This window comes from Acipenser ruthenus, unplaced genomic scaffold (assembly GCF_902713425.1).
Source record: "Acipenser ruthenus unplaced genomic scaffold, fAciRut3.2 maternal haplotype, whole genome shotgun sequence".
NCBI classification, from domain to species: Eukaryota; Metazoa; Chordata; class Actinopteri; order Acipenseriformes; family Acipenseridae; genus Acipenser; species Acipenser ruthenus.
In genome coordinates this window covers 52,501-67,500 of record NW_026708200.1, presented here as the reverse complement: position 1 = coordinate 67,500, position 15,000 = coordinate 52,501, and the positions used below count along the sequence as shown (strand labels likewise).

The 15,000-nt window shown below is 52.8% G+C and overlaps 2 protein-coding genes across 2 annotated transcripts in view; both read left to right on the top strand.

The window, feature by feature from the left end:
* Positions 1 to 9,125, top strand: part of si:dkeyp-61b2.1 (tumor necrosis factor receptor superfamily member 1B) — a 16,598-nt gene extending 7,473 nt beyond the window's left edge. The window contains exons 3-10 of the mRNA XM_059020272.1: positions 976 to 1,101; positions 1,652 to 1,810; positions 2,445 to 2,538; positions 3,227 to 3,573; positions 4,056 to 4,166; positions 5,829 to 5,857; positions 6,101 to 6,347; positions 6,796 to 9,125. Coding sequence (XP_058876255.1) covers positions 976 to 1,101; positions 1,652 to 1,810; positions 2,445 to 2,538; positions 3,227 to 3,573; positions 4,056 to 4,166; positions 5,829 to 5,857; positions 6,101 to 6,347; positions 6,796 to 7,025 — 1,343 coding nt within the window. The 3' untranslated portion in view covers positions 7,026 to 9,125. The remainder of the gene's footprint in view (positions 1 to 975; positions 1,102 to 1,651; positions 1,811 to 2,444; positions 2,539 to 3,226; positions 3,574 to 4,055; positions 4,167 to 5,828; positions 5,858 to 6,100; positions 6,348 to 6,795) is intronic.
* A 2,670-nt stretch (positions 9,126 to 11,795) lies between these two features.
* The window catches only part of tnfrsf1b (tumor necrosis factor receptor superfamily, member 1B), an 18,521-nt gene continuing 15,316 nt past the window's right edge, over positions 11,796 to 15,000 (top strand). The window contains exon 1 of the mRNA XM_059020269.1: positions 11,796 to 12,053. Within this exon, the coding sequence (XP_058876252.1) occupies positions 11,976 to 12,053 (78 nt within the window). The 5' untranslated portion in view covers positions 11,796 to 11,975. The remainder of the gene's footprint in view (positions 12,054 to 15,000) is intronic.

Sequence of the window (15,000 nt, the reverse complement as noted above, 5' to 3'; positions counted from 1 at the left end):
AGCCCAGCAACACACTGATAACAAGACCAGCCCAGCCCAGCACAGCAACACACTGATAACAAGACCAGCCCAGCACAGCAACACACTGATAACAAGACCAGCCCAGCCCAGCAACACACTGATAACAAGACCAGCCCAGCACAGCAACAGACTGATAACAAGACCAGCCCAGCACAGCAACACACTGATAACAAGACCAGCCCAGCATTCACATCCTTTCTGACTTGAGAGAGAGAGAGAAAGACTGAGACAGGCTTTGTGATCTGGTAGAAATGTCATTTTGAATAAATAAATCACATCACTTTACAAAAGCAGGCGCACAGACGCCCCTGCATAGGAAAGTGAGAGCACAGGACTGGGCCTCTTCTTCAAACAGAAGAGAAATGAAGAAAAGGGCATAAAAAACCCCTTGTGTGTCTCGCTCGAGAGAGGAAGCAGTGGGAGCTTCATCACAAAGAACCATCTCTGTCTCTCCATCTCTCTCTCTCCATCCCTCCCTCTCCCTCCAGAGAGACACACACACACTAGGAAACTTCTGACATTTACCACGGTACAGGCGGCAGCATCTGAGAACGATGCTAAACGAGCTGTTTGTTATGTGCAAGACAAGCAATCCGAATATTTCACAGGGCTTTCACACGCCCCCTTCTTGAGATCGCATCGATTATAACAGGTCTGCTGCCACCTGGAGGTTGCTAGGTGAATTGAATTATGAAATATAAATTGTGCTTCTGCTGCCATCTAGTGACGAGGCTCCGTCACAGCAGCACCGTGAACTCGACAGTGCAGTAGCTGGACTGGAACACAGCGGTCCAGTTACCCCGTCCCCTCTCCACCATTCCTCTGTAGGACGTCTTCACTTTTTTTTGCAGTGGACTGGGGTTTCTTAAGTTCTGTTTGTGGTTCTTCTGAAGTGTCCCTCTCCTCCCTTTCTCCTCTCCCCCTCCCTCCATCCCTCTCTCCTCTCTCTCTCAGGCACTCACTCAAGATCTCAGTGCCCAGATGACCTGAAGCGTGACTGCCAGCCCTGCAGCAATGGATACTACTGGAGCATCAAGAACGGGATCCCAGTGTGCCGACTCTGCACCCAGCCCTGCTCAGGTGAGACCTCCCCCCTCCCTCCCCTCCTCTATCTCCTCTCTCCTCCCCTGTGTGTGTGTCTGACCCTGTCCTCTCCTCTCTCCTCCCCTGGGAGTGTGTCTGATCCTGTCCTCTCCTCTCTCCTCCCCTGGGAGTGTGTCTGACCCTGTCCTCTCCTCTCTCCTCCCCTGTGAGTGTGTCCGATCCTGTCCTCTCCTCTCTCCTCCCTTGTCTGACCCTGTCCTCTCCTCTCTCCTCCCCTGGGAGTGTGTCTGATCCTGTCCTCTCCTCTCTCCTCCCCTGGGAGTGTGTCTGACCCTGTCCTCTCCTCTCTCCTCCCCTGTGAGTGTGTCCGATCCTGTCCTCTCCTCTCTCCTCCCTTGTCTGACCCTGTCCTCTCCTCTCTCCTCCCCTGTGAGCGTGTCTGACCCTGTCCTCTCCTCTCTCCTCCCCTGCGAGCGTGTCTGACCCTGTCCTCTCCTCTCTCCTCCCCTGCGAGCGTGTCTGACCCTGTCCTCTCCTCTCTCCTCCCCTGCGAGCGTGTCTGACCCTGTTCTCTCGTGTCTCTCAGGTGCAGATCAGCTGGTGGAGGTGACAGGCTGCAGTCTCTTGTCTAACCGGCAGTGTCGGTGCCAGGCGGGCTGGTTCTGTGAGACCCACGCTCGGTACACCTGCACCCGGTGCCAGCGGCACAGAGAGTGTGAGCCGGGCTGGGGGGTGCTGCAGCCAGGTCTGTGATTCATGCGGCTCCTGCCGTCGCTGGTGTCCGTGCTGTTACTGGAGGCACTGCTGTGGGCGTGCGGGTGGTGTTGTGTTGTTGTGTGGTCGTGTGGTTGTGTTGTTGTGTGGTTGTGCAGTGGTGTGGTCGTGTGGTTGTAGTTGTGTTGTTGTGGTTGTGTTGTTGTGTGGTCGTGTGGTTGTGTTGTTGTGTGGTTGTGTTGTTGTGTGGTTGTGCAGTGGTGTGGTTGTGTGGTTGTGTGGTTGTGTGGTTGTGTGGTTGTAGTTGTGTTGTTGTGTGGTTGTAGTTGTGTTGTGGTGTTGTGGTTGTGTTGTTGTGTGGTCGTGTGGTTGTGTTGTTGTGTGGTTGTAGTTGTGTTGTGTTGTTGTGTGGTCGTGTGGTTGTGTTGTTGTGTGGTTGTAGTTGTGTTGTGTTGTTGTGTGGTTGTGCAGTGGTGTGGTTGTGTTGTTGTGTGGTTGTGTTGTTGTGTGGTTGTGCAGTGTTGTGGTCGTGTGGTTGTGTTGTTGTGTGGTTGTAGTTGTGTTGTGTTGCGGTGTTGTGGTTGTGTTGTTGTGTTGTTGTGTTGTTGTGTTGTTGACTCGTTGCTCTTCTCTCTCTGGTTTAACGGCTGCTCTGTGATCCTCAGGTGATGCCTTCACTGATACCACCTGCCAGCGCTGTCCTGCGGGGCATTACTCCAACCAGACATCCTCCACCGAGCTCTGCCGAGCGCACACCAAGTGAGTGCACTGCACCCTCACCCGAGCACTGCACCCTCACCCGAGCACTGCACCCTCACCCGAGCACTGCACCCGAGCACTGCACCCTCACCCGAGCACTGCACCCTCACCCGAGCACTGTACCGTCACCTGAGCACTGCACCCTCACCTGAGCACTGCACCCGAGCACTGTACCCTCACCCGAGCACTGCACCCGAGCACTGCACCCTCACCCGAGCACTGCACCCTCACCCGAGCACTGCACCCGAGCACTGCACCCTCACCCGAGCACTGCACCCTCACCCGAGCACTGTACCCGAGCACTGCACCCTCACCCGAGCACTGCACCCTCACCCGAGCACTGTACCCTCACCCGAGCACTGCACCCTCACCCGAGCACTGCACCCGAGCACTGCACCCTCACCCGAGCACTGCACCCGAGCACTGCACCCTCACCCGAGCACTGCACCCTCACCCGAGCACTGCATCCGAGCACTGCACCCTCACCCGAGCACTGCACCCTCACCCGAGCACTGCACCCTCACCCCAGCACTGCACCCTCACCCGAGCACTGCACCCTCACCCGAGCTCTGCACCCTCTCTCACTCACACTGCACTCTCTCTCTCTCTCCCCCTCCCTCTCTCTCTCCCTCTCTCTCTCTCTCTCTCTCTCCAGTCTAACCCCTTGCCTCTCTCTGTATTTCTCTAGCTGTTCCAGTCTAGGTCAGGCTGTGTTTCTGCAGGGCTCTGATACCCGTGATGGAGTCTGTGTCCGCGCTGCCTCCTCCACTCCCCCAGGGGGCGCTTCAACGGGACAGCTCTCCACAAGCCCCGCCCACCACGACTCTACAGCCCCTTCCACCACGGTCACCGCTGCCTCCACAGGTTCCACGGTTTCCATGACAACAGATCCTGCCTCAAACCCGACGACACAACGTGCTGTTACCACGGAGACCACAGAACCTCACCCGCCCATCTCCCTCACCAACATGATCACACCCCCTGTGACTCTCCCCATCACAACCAGCAGCACAGCGCCTCCCTCTGGACCTAAAGGTACTGCAGCACTGCAAGCACCAGGGCTGGCTGTCAGAGCTGCGTCCACAGTGCTCATGAGAAGCTGGTCTCTGTGTGATTGGCTCATGAGAAGCTGGTCTCTGTGTGATTGGCTCATGTGAAGCTGGTCTCTTGTGTGATTGGCTCATGAGAAGCTGGTCTCTGTGTGATTGGCTCATGTGAAGCTGGTCTCTTGTGTGATTGGCTCATGAGAAGCTGGTCTCTTGTGTGATTGGCTCATGAGAAGCTGGTCTCTGTGTGATTGGCTCATGAGAAGCTGGTCTCTTGTGTGATTGGCTCATGAGAAGCTGGTCTCTTGTGTGATTGGCTCATGAGAAGCTGGTCTCTGTGTGATTGGCTCATGAGAAGCTGGTCTCTTGTGTGATTGGCTCATGAGAAGCTGGTCTCTTGTGTGATTGGCTCATGTGAAGCTGGTCTCTTGTGTGATTGGTCTCTGGTCTCTCTCTATGTTCCTCTCCCAGGCTCTCTGGAGAGTCTCGCTGTCTTCATCTCCGTCTCGCTGATCTGCTGCCTGCTGCTCCTGCTTCTGAAGAATCGAAGGAGACTGGGAGCCCTGTTCAAACACTCCCAAGGTGAGAGAGAGAGGAGGAGAGGAGAGGAGAGAGGGGTGGGAGAGACTGGGAGCCCTGTTCAAACACTCCCAAGGTGAGAGAGAGGAGGAGAGGAGAGGAGAGGAGAGGAGAGAGGGGTGGGAGAGACTGGGAGCCCTGTTCAAACACTCCCAAGGTGAGAGAGAGGAGGAGAGGAGAGGAGAGGAGAGGAGAGAGGGGTGGGAGAGACTGGGAGCCCTGTTCAAACACTCCCAAGGTGAGAGAGAGAGGAGGAGAGGAGAGGAGAGAGGGGTGGGAGAGACTGGGAGCCCTGCTCAAACACTCCGGAGGAGAGGAGAGGAGAGAGGGGTGGGAGAGACTGGGAGCCCTGTTCAAACACTCCCAAGGTGAGAGAGAGGAGGAGAGGAGAGGAGAGGAGAGGAGAGAGGGGTGGGAGAGACTGGGAGCCCTGTTCAAACACTCCCAAGGTGAGAGAGAGGAGGAGAGGAGAGGAGGAGAGGAGAGAGGGGTGGGAGAGACTGGGAGCCCTGTTCAAACACTCCCGAGGAGAGGAGAGGAGAGAGGGGTGGGAGAGACTGGGAGCCCTGTTCAAACACTCCCGAGGTGAGAGAGAGGAGGAGAGGAGAGGAGAGAGGGGTGGGAGAGACTGGGAGCCCTGTTCAAACACTCCCAAGGTGAGAGAGAGGAGGAGAGGAGAGGAGAGGAGAGAGGGGTGGGAGAGACTGGGAGCCCTGCTCAAACACTCCCGAGGAGAGGAGAGGAGAGAGGGGTGGGAGAGACTGGGAGCCCTGTTCAAACACTCCCAAGGTGAGAGAGAGGAGGAGAGGAGAGGAGAGGAGAGGAGAGAGGGGTGGGAGAGACTGGGAGCCCTGCTCAAACACTCCCGAGGAGAGGAGAGGAGAGAGGGGTGGGAGAGACTGGGAGCCCTGTTCAAACACTCCCAAGGTGAGAGAGAGGAGGAGAGGAGAGGAGAGGAGAGGAGAGAGGGGTGGGAGAGACTGGGAGCCCTGTTCAAACACTCCCAAGGTGAGAGAGAGGAGGAGAGGAGAGGAGAGGAGAGAGGGGTGGCAGAGACTGGGAGCCCTGTTCAAACACTCCAGAGGTGAGAGAGAGGAGGAGAGGAGAGGAGAGGAGAGGAGAGAGGGGTGGGAGAGACTGGGAGCCCTGCTCAAACACTCCCGAGGTGAGAGAGAGGAGGAGAGGAGAGGAGAGGAGAGGAGAGAGGGGTGGGAGAGACTGGGAGCCCTGCTCAAACACTCCCGAGGTGAGAGAGAGGAGGAGAGGAGAGGAGAGGAGGGGTGGGAGAGACTGGGAGCCCTGCTCAAACACTCCCGAGGTGAGAGAGAGGAGGAGAGGAGAGGAGAGGAGGGGTGGGAGAGACTGGGAGCCCTGCTCAAACACTCCCAAGGTGAGAGAGAGGAGGAGAGGAGAGGAGAGGAGAGAGGGGTGGGAGAGACTGGGAGCCCTGCTCAAACACTCCCGAGGAGAGGAGAGGAGAGAGGGGTGGGAGAGACTGGGAGCCCTGCTCAAACACTCCCGAGGTGAGAGAGAGGAGGAGAGGAGAGGAGAGGAGGGGTGGGAGAGACTGGGAGCCCTGCTCAAACACTTCCGAGTTAAGAGGGGGGAGGGGACCCCATTTTTTGTTTGTTTGACACCCTGTTTGTTTGTTTTTTTCCATTCCAGGTATGACAGATATGAAGCTGATTCCACAGGTGAGCACCTCTCTGAGGAGAGGGGAGAGGGGAGAGGGGAGAGGGGAGAGGGGAGTGGGGAGAGGGGAGAGAGGGGACAGGAGAGAGGGGAGAGGGGAGAGGGGAGAGATTGAATCTAAAGACAAGTTTTATTTTGCAGACTACAGTTCCTCTTTTTCTCCACAAGAGGTCCCCAGTTTGCCTGGTGTTTTGCTGTCAGGTCAGTGAAAGCCCAGGATGTTAATGTAACTGCCTGTTCCACAGCGGCCTCCTGATCTCCTGGAGTTCAAACACAAGCAGCAGGACTGCCCCCTGCTGGCCGCAGAGGGGGAGAGGCAGGAGAGCCGCGAGCCGGGAGCGAGGCCCCCCGTGGAGGAGGTGAGGCCCCTGGGCAGGGCCGGAGATGGGGCCCCCGCGGAGCCGGGTGTCTTTCAGGAACCCTGCAGTGACAGCTGGGTGCAGCAGTTCATCGTGGAGCCTAAAGGGGGCGACAGCGTCAACAACAACATCGGTGAGTCAGAGCAGCTCCTCCCGCGAAGCTCTCATTGCTGTGACTGAGATTATTATATTTTGTCATATTCTTGTACTTGCTAGAACCAAAGTCATTGTATTTATCTTGCTCTTAATTGTATTAATACTTGTACTGTGATTCTTGAAATGTATTTTTGTTTACGACTGTAAGTCGCCCTGGATAAGGGCGTCTGCTAAGAAAGAAATAATAATAATAATAATAATAATAATAATAATATAATTCTTATAGTTATTGAGATTATCTTCCAGCTCTGTTTTAACTTGTTATATATATCTATATATAGAGAGAGAGCCTGTGATAATAAATATTAGCTAAAATTGGAGACAGGGTCTCTATTAACTTCTAAAGTCCTGTTATACTGTGTCTGTGTGTGTGTGTGTGTGTGTGTGTGTGTGTGTGTGTGTGTGTGTGTGTGTCTGTCTCACAGGGTCCATCTTCATCCTGCACCCCAGCACTGTGATCCTGGGCTCAGGCAGAGGGGGGATTAAGAGGACAGGGGGAGGAGAGGGGGATCCCCCGATCAGCACCCCCCAGCAGGAGAGCCAGAGCCAGAGCCAGAGCCAGAGCCAGCCGGATGAAGCCTGCAGAGCCAGTGTGTGTGTGCAGGAGGAGGGGGGCAAGGAGCTGCACTACCCCATCCCAGCCAGCGGGAAGTGAGGGGGCGAGAGAGAGGAGAGGAGAGGAGAGGAGAGGAGAGGGGAGGAGAGAGGAGCTGCACTACCCCATCCCAGCCAGCGGGAAGTGAGGGGGTGAGAGAGAGGAGAGGAGAGGAGAGGAGAGGGGAGGAGAGGAGAGAGGAGCTGCACTACCCCATCCCAGCCAGCAGGGACTGAGGGGAGATCAAACCCTGATGGGACGAGGATTCCGGAGTGTTCGGAGTGCAGATTTATTTCTCTGGGTAGCGGGTGGCTGTTAGTGTTACCCCTTCTTGCTTTGACGTTGTTCTGGGGTCTTTCGTTGTGACTGAACTTCAACAGCAAGGACAGAAAACAACGAGCAAGGAAGGACTGATTCTCCAGGGATTCCAGTGAGAGTGATTCTCCAGGGATTCCAGTGAGTGATTCTCCAGGGATTCCAGTGAGAGTGCTTCTTCAGGGATTCCAGTGAGTGATTCTCCAGGGATTCCAGTGAGAGTGCTTCTCCAGGGATTCCAGTGAGAGTGATTCTCCAGGGATTCCAGTGAGAGTGATTCTCCAGTGAGAGTGATTCTCCAGGGATTCCAGTGAGAGTGATTCTCCAGGGATTCCAGTGAGAGTGATTCTCCAGGGATTCCAGTGAGAGTGATTCTCCAGGGATTCCAGTGAGAGTGATTCTCCAGTGAGAGTGATTCTCCAGGGATTCCAGTGAGATTGATTCTCCAGGGATTCCAGTGAGTGATTCTCCAGTGAGAGTGATTCTCCAGGGATTCCAGTGAGAGTGATTCTCCAGGGATTCCAGTGAGAGTGATTCTCCAGTGAGAGTGATTCTCCAGGGATTCCAGTGAGAGTGCTTCTCCAGGGATTCCAGTGAGAGTGATTCTCCAGGGATTCCAGTGAGAGTGATTCTCCAGGGATTCCAGTGAGAGTGATTCTCCAGGGATTCCAGTGAGAGTGATTCTCCAGGACACACAGAGGGATGGACGTATGCACGGACAGACAGACCCCCCCAAACCCCCCGTATCCCCCAAATCTCCGCTCTCACTAACTTGTGCTGAATAATGTTTATACCAGGTTTCATGACAATGGGAGAAGCGCGTCTCCAGAGAGATGGGAAGTATGGGCTCTGAACTGTGAGGTGTGAGATTCGATTTCTCAGTGTGAGTGTGAGAGATATATCTCTCTGTATATATCTGTATATATCTCTGTATATATCTCTCTGTATACCCCCGTGTTCTTGTCAGGTAAACGCTGGGTTGCTACATGATTAGATTTCTTGGATTTTGTTCTTTATTATTAAACTCAGGTGTTCTGAGCGAAAAAAATTTTTTTATTTGATTCCATGACAAAAGTTTCAACTGGAAGTCTTTCTCTGTGTCTTCAGTGTAAAGAGGACACTCTCTGTCTCTGTGTCTCTGTGTCTCTGTCTCTGTCTCTCTCTGTCTGTCTCTGTGTCTCTGTCTCTGCCTCTGTGTCTCTGTCTCTCTCTGTCTGTGTCTGTGTCTGTGTCTCTCTGTCTGTCTCTGTCTCTGTCTGTCTCTCTGTCTCTGTGTCTCTCTCTCTGTCTGTCTCTGTGTCTCTCTCTCTGTCTCTCTGTCTGTCTCTGTGTCTCTGTCTGTCTCTCTGTCTCTGTGTCTCTGTCTCTCTCTGTCTGTCTCTGTCTCTCTCTGTCTCTGTGTCTCTGTCTCTTTCTGTCTCTCTGTCTCTCTCTCTCTGTCTCTCTCTGTCTCTGTGTCTCTCTCTGTCTCTCTCTGTGTCTCTGTCTCTCTCTCTCTCTGTCTCTGTCCCTGTGTCTCTCTCTCTGTCTCTGTCTCTGTGTCTCTCTCTCTCTGTCTCTCTCTCTGTCTCTCTCTCTCTCTCTCTGTCTTTCTCTGTGTCTCTGTCTCTGTGTCTCTCTCTGTCTCTGTCTCTCTCTCTCTCTGTTTCCGGGTCTCTGTCTAATTCAGGAGCACCTCAGTTTATAAAATGATCTCATGCCACGACAGTTAACCTTTTTTTGTGTTGTCTTCTTGTTAGTTTCACTGAGTTTGTCTGAAGGCTTGTATGAGTCACATGTTTTACAAGCGCAGATCTCGATTGAGTGGGCTGGAGCTCACGCTATGAATAGACGTGTTTTGAATTGGTTCAGCCTGGTCTGAGTTTCTCCTCTCCCTTGATGAGCTGCACAGTCCCTGAGAGACACAGTCTCTTCCAGCTTCACCTCAATAACAGCTCTGATGAAGGCTCTGGAGCCCAGAAGCTGGTCTGCTTGACTCAGTTCAGTTTCAGTAGCTCTGATGAAGGCTCTGGAGCCCAAACGCTGGTCTGCTTGACTCAGTTCAGTTTCAGTAGCTCTGATGAAGGCACTGGAGCCCAGACGCTGGTCTGCTTGACTCAGTTCAGTTTCAGTAGCTCTGATGAAGGCACTGGAGCCCAGACGCTGGTCTGCTTGACTCAGTTCAGTTTCAGTAGCTCTGATGAAGGCTCTGGAGCCCAGACGCTGGTCTGCTTGACTCAGTTCAGTTTCAGTAGCTCTGATGAAGGCTCTGGAGCTCAAACGCTGGTCTGCTTGACTCAGTTCAGTTTCAGTAGCTCTGATGAAGGCAGTAGAGCCCAAATGCTGGTCTGCTTGACTCAGTTCAGCTTCAATAGCAGTGATGAAGGCACTGGAGCCCAAACGCTGGTCTGCTTGACTCAGTTCAGTTTCAATAACACTGATGAAGGCTCTGGAGCCCAGACGCTGGTCTGCTTGACTCAGTTCAGTTTCAGTAGCTCTGATGAAGGCTCTAGCCAGGTCGCCTGCCTCAGTCTCCTCGTCTTGTCTCGATGGCAGTGCAGTCTCTGGTGACCTATAAGCCACGGTGCTGTGGGTGGGGGATTCTCAGGCTGTGGGAGGGTTGGAGTGGGAGAACAGGCTCACTTCCGACCAGCGGAAACGCAGACGCAGGCAGGCATGGGTGCAGATCACATCATATATATATATATATATATTTATAATATCTCTATATACTGTACCTTCAGATCAGCACAGAGCAGATACAATATACAGACAGTGCAACGTGATTACTGGCTCACTGCTGGCCACGCCCCCACAGGCAGTGCAACGTGATTACTGGCTCACTGCTGGCCACGCCCCCACAGGCAGTGCAACGTGATTACTGGCTCACTGCTGGCCACGCCCCCACAGGCAGTGCAACGTGATTACTGGCTCACTGCTGGCCACGCCCCCACAGGCAGTGCAACGTGATTACTGGCTGGCAGCTCACTGCTGGCCACGCCCCCACATGCCGTGCAACGTGATTACTGGCTGGCAGCTCACTGCTGGCCACGCCCCCACATGCCGTGCAACGTGATTACTGGCTGGCAGTGCACTGCTGGCCCCGCCTTTCGCCTTTTAAGACTCCCACTGCAGAGCAGTTTGATCCACTCCTGGTTTTACTGTGAGTTTAATAAGACGACACACCTGAGCTTGTTACCTGCACACACTGGGGCTGATGAAGCTGGTAGTAAAACCTGGACTGGGTGACACTGCTGTGCAATAGGAGTCTGATCCCCAGCCCTGTTTTCATATATGTATATTGCATCAGTACAGAGCTGCTCATGTTCCAGGCTGCCATGGTCTGTCACTGCACCCCCTGAGTGATCTGTGTATATCATGTAACAGCAGAGGTGATGGTTTGACGCTGCAGAGACCCGAGCTGACCTCGTTAACATGGTGAACGATGGACAGCTTCCCGGAACTCATTTACATTGGGGGGGTTGGAGAGGCTCTCGTCTCTGTTTGAGCTGGCCTGCTCTGAAATGAGAGAAATGATTTGCTGTGAAAGTTACTCAGAACCGGAGCAATACAGAATGCAATTCTAAACCACAGGAAGCGCGCTCAGAGCCACAGCACGCCCGGCGACTTCGCAGGAAGTGTGAGATCGCAGGCATTCCGTGAACCAGCGCTGCCCGTCAGCAAAGAGGCTCTTATCAGAAAGGGAGCGACCCGGGGCAGCGTGGTTCTACACAAGTCAGCCGGTGCGGTCTGCAGGGTAAGCTGAGGGCTAACGCTTCACATGAAGCGTGTTCAGTTACTGGGTGTTTACAGTCCTGCAGCTGCAGGCTCATGCACAGCCAGCCTGTGCTTTTCAAGTTGCACAATAATGCCCCCCTTTTTGGCAGCTTGTGCAGTCAGTGCACTCAGAGTCATGAACACTGAAGAGCTGAGAAGAGACAATACCACTGCCTCCCTCCCTCCCAGTCCCTCCTCAGCTCCACTAGAGCCACACTGCCTCCCTCCCTCCCAGTCCCTCCTCAGCTCCACTAGAGCCACACTGCCTCCCTCCCTCCCAGTCCCTCCTCAGCTCCACTAGAGCCACACTGCCTCCCTCCCTCCCAGTCCCTCCTCAGCTCCACTAGAGCCACACTGCCTCCCTCCCTCCCAGCCCCTCCTCAGCTCCACTAGAGCCACACTGCCTCCCTCCCTCCCAGTCCCTCCTCAGCTCCACTAGAGCCACACTGCCTCCCTCCCTCCCAGTCCCTCCTCAGCTCCACTAGAGCCACACTGCCTCCCTCCCTCCCAGTCCCTCCTCAGCTCTAACCACTAAAGCCACACATTACTGCAATATTTATGCCATATTTAAATGAACTGAAATGATGATGATGATTATTATTATTATTATTATTATTATTATTATTATTATCATCATCACACAGCAGCGTGTTAGTGTTCCTGCGTTGTGTTTTGTTGCTAACCTCGAGTCCCGTCTCTCGATGCTCTTACTTGTGCGTGTCGCAATAGCGGCGAGAGAAGGAAGCGCAGAGTTTTTAAATAGCGTTCCTCGCGGTGACTCTGAACCCAGAGGCGCGTCACGCAGCGCACGGGTGACCAGAGAGACCCCGCAGTGCTTCTCTCACAGTGAATCTGCGCGCCGCACTCGCTGGTTAAACCGCAGCTGCCAATACCCGAGCTATCGGAACAGCATCTCCCAGCACCGAGACCAGAGGAGCGATGCGTCGGAGAGAGAACATGATGCTAGCGCTGTGCGTTTTAACGCCGTGCTTACTGTGGAGCGGAGCGCACTGCAAGGTGAGTGTTTATAGTGTGAAAACAAGCGCAGCCGACTCCCTCCCTCTCTCTCTATCTCTGTATATACAGGCGCGTTAAACACTGTGTTTCTGTTTGTATTGACCGCTACAGTGTAACGACATGGCAGGTATCTCAAGCCGCTGTTTTGCTGGAGAGATGAGCGACCCCTCTTTAGAAATCAGACGGACTTGTTTTGCGGGCTGTGCTGAAGCGCACAGACACAGACTCGTGGTAAAGACAGCAGCAGTGCAGGAGAGAGTCGTTCAGAAAGAGCTGCGAAACACCAGCGTTGTGCGAACCAGCGGTATTATACTGAGGGGGCTGCGTGTTCATCACAGTGTCGGGAAGCAGCTGTGTCGCGGGGGGATTGATCGGGCTGTGGGTTTTGAGGCAAGCTTTTAATAAACACAATAAAACGAAAGGCTGTATTCGCTGCCACAGAGGTTAATATGAGTGATATAAACACGAGTGGAGCCTTGCCGCTCTTGTTTTTAATGGACAGTGTTGTGTCGTTGTAATGGACGGGCTCCGATGCATTCACGCCAGCCCGCTGTCTTTGAAGTAAGGACAAGATTTCATCACGAGCCCGGGAGATTACACGAGTGGAATTTCACAAGGCAAGTTCTCAGAACAGTTTGCAACGTTGTTTGTACCTCATTATGATTGCACAGTTAGTACCGCTTATTGGTTAGTTTGTCACATAGGTGTGTGAGTCCAGCTGTCACTTCGTGTTTGGCGCTGCTGCTGCCTCAGGGGTGTGTAAGATGAACTTTCTGGGAGTTTGTGTCCTTGGCTCTGGGGTCGTTCTCCCTCTGTCCTTGCATGCAGATTATCTCGTACGCGGCACACGGTTGGTTTCAGCTCCTGGTGTTGTTCACATGTTATCTGGTGGCTGCAGCTGGTGTAATGTCTATTCACACACTCTGATTACTCGTTAGTTTGTTAAGTTTATAATCCCTACTTCAAATACCTTTTGAAAAGTTCAGCCCAGTATTTTTACCATGTTTATTAATATGCTTTCCTAGACCTCTCTGTGCTTTACAATGCTTCCCTATGCTTTACCAGACCTCTCTGTGCTTTACAATGCTTCCCTATGCTTTACCAGACCTCTCTGTGCTTTACAATGCTTCCCTATGCTTTACCACACCTCTCTGTGCTTTACAATGCTTCCCTATGCTTTACCAGACCTCTCTGTGTTTTACAATGCCTCCCTATGCTTTACCACACCTCTCTGTGCTTTACAATGCTTCCCTATGCTTTACCAGACCTCTCTGTGCTTTACAATGCTTCCCTATGCTTTACCACACCTCTCTGTGCTTTACAATGCTTCCCTATGCTTTACCAGACCTCTCTGTGTTTTACAATGCCTCCCTATGCTTTACCACACCTCTCTGTGCTTTACAATGCTTCCCTATGCTTTACCAGACCTCTATGTGCTTTACAATGCTTCCCTATGCTTTACCAGACCTCTCTGTGCTTTACAATGCTTCCCTATGCTTTACCACACCTCTCTGTGCTTTACAATGCTTCCCTATGCTTTACCACACCTCTCTGTGCTTTACAATGCTTCCCTATGCTTTACAATACCTCTCTGTGCTTTACAATGCTTCCCTATGCTTTACCAGACCTCTCTGTGCTTTACAATGCTTCCCTATGCTTTACCAGACCTCTCTGTGCTTTACAATGCTTCCCTGTGCTTTACCAGACCTCTCTGTGCTTTACAATGCTTCCCTATGCTTTACCAGACCTCTCTGTGCTTTACAATGCTTCCCTATGCTTTACCAGACCTCTCTGTGCTTTACAATGCTTCCCTATGCTTTACCAGACCTCTCTGTGCTTTACAATGCTTCCCTATGCTTTACCAGACCTCTCTGTGCTTTACAATGCTTCCCTATGCTTTACCAGACCTCTCTGTGCTTTACAATGCTTCCCTATGCTTTACCAGACCTCTCTGTGCTTTACAATGCTTCCCTATGCTTTACCAGACCTCTCTGTGCTTTACAATGCTTCCCTATGCTTTACCAGACCTCTCTGTGCTTTACAATGCTTCCCTGTGCTTTACCAGACCTCTCTGTGCTTTATTACATTTTGCTGTGCTTTTAGTGGGGGAACTTTTCTAATGATATAAATAAAACCGTCTCATGAATTTGTATTTGTTTGTGTAAGGGGTTTGTGTCTGGAGTGCAGCTCGTGTGTTTATTATAAGTAATCTAATGACGCGTCGCGATCGCTTTTACTTTGCCTTTTGATTTGAGAGATTTCTTCCATGTCAGGAGTGTGTGTGTGTGTGTGTGTCTCGGTGTGTGTGTGTGTGTCTCAGTGTGTGTGTGTGTCTCAGTGTGTGTGTGTGTGTGTGTGTGTCTCAGTGTGTGTGTGTGTGTGTCTCAGTGTGTGTGTGTGTGTCTCAGTGTGTGTCTCGGTGTGTGTGTGTGTGAGTGTGTGTGTTTGTGTGTGTGTGTGTGTGTCTCAGTGTGTGTGTCTCAGTGTGTGTGTGTGTGTGTCTCAGTGTGTGTGTGTCTCAGTGTGTGTGTGTGTCTCACTGTGTGTGTGTCTCAGTGTGTGTGTGTGTGTCTCAGTGTGTGAGTGTGTGTGTGTGTGTGTGTGTGTGTGTGTCTCAGTGTGTGTGTGTGTGGGTGTGTCTCAGTGTGTGTGTGTGTGTCTCGGTGTGTGTGTGTGTCTCAGTGGGTGTGTGTGGATATGTCTTAGTGTGTGCCTCAGTGTGTGTGTGTGTGTCTCAGTGTGTGTGTGTGTGTCCCAGTGTGTGTGTGTGTGTGTCTCAGTGTGTGTGTGTGTGTGTGTCTCAGTGTGTGTGTGTGTGTGTGTGTGTGTGTCTCAGTGTGTGTGTGTGTGTGTGTGTGTGTGTGTGTGTGTGTCTCAGTGTGTGTGTGTGTGTGTGTGTGTCTCAGTGTGTGTGTGTGTGTGTGTCTCAGTGTGTGTGTGTGTGTGT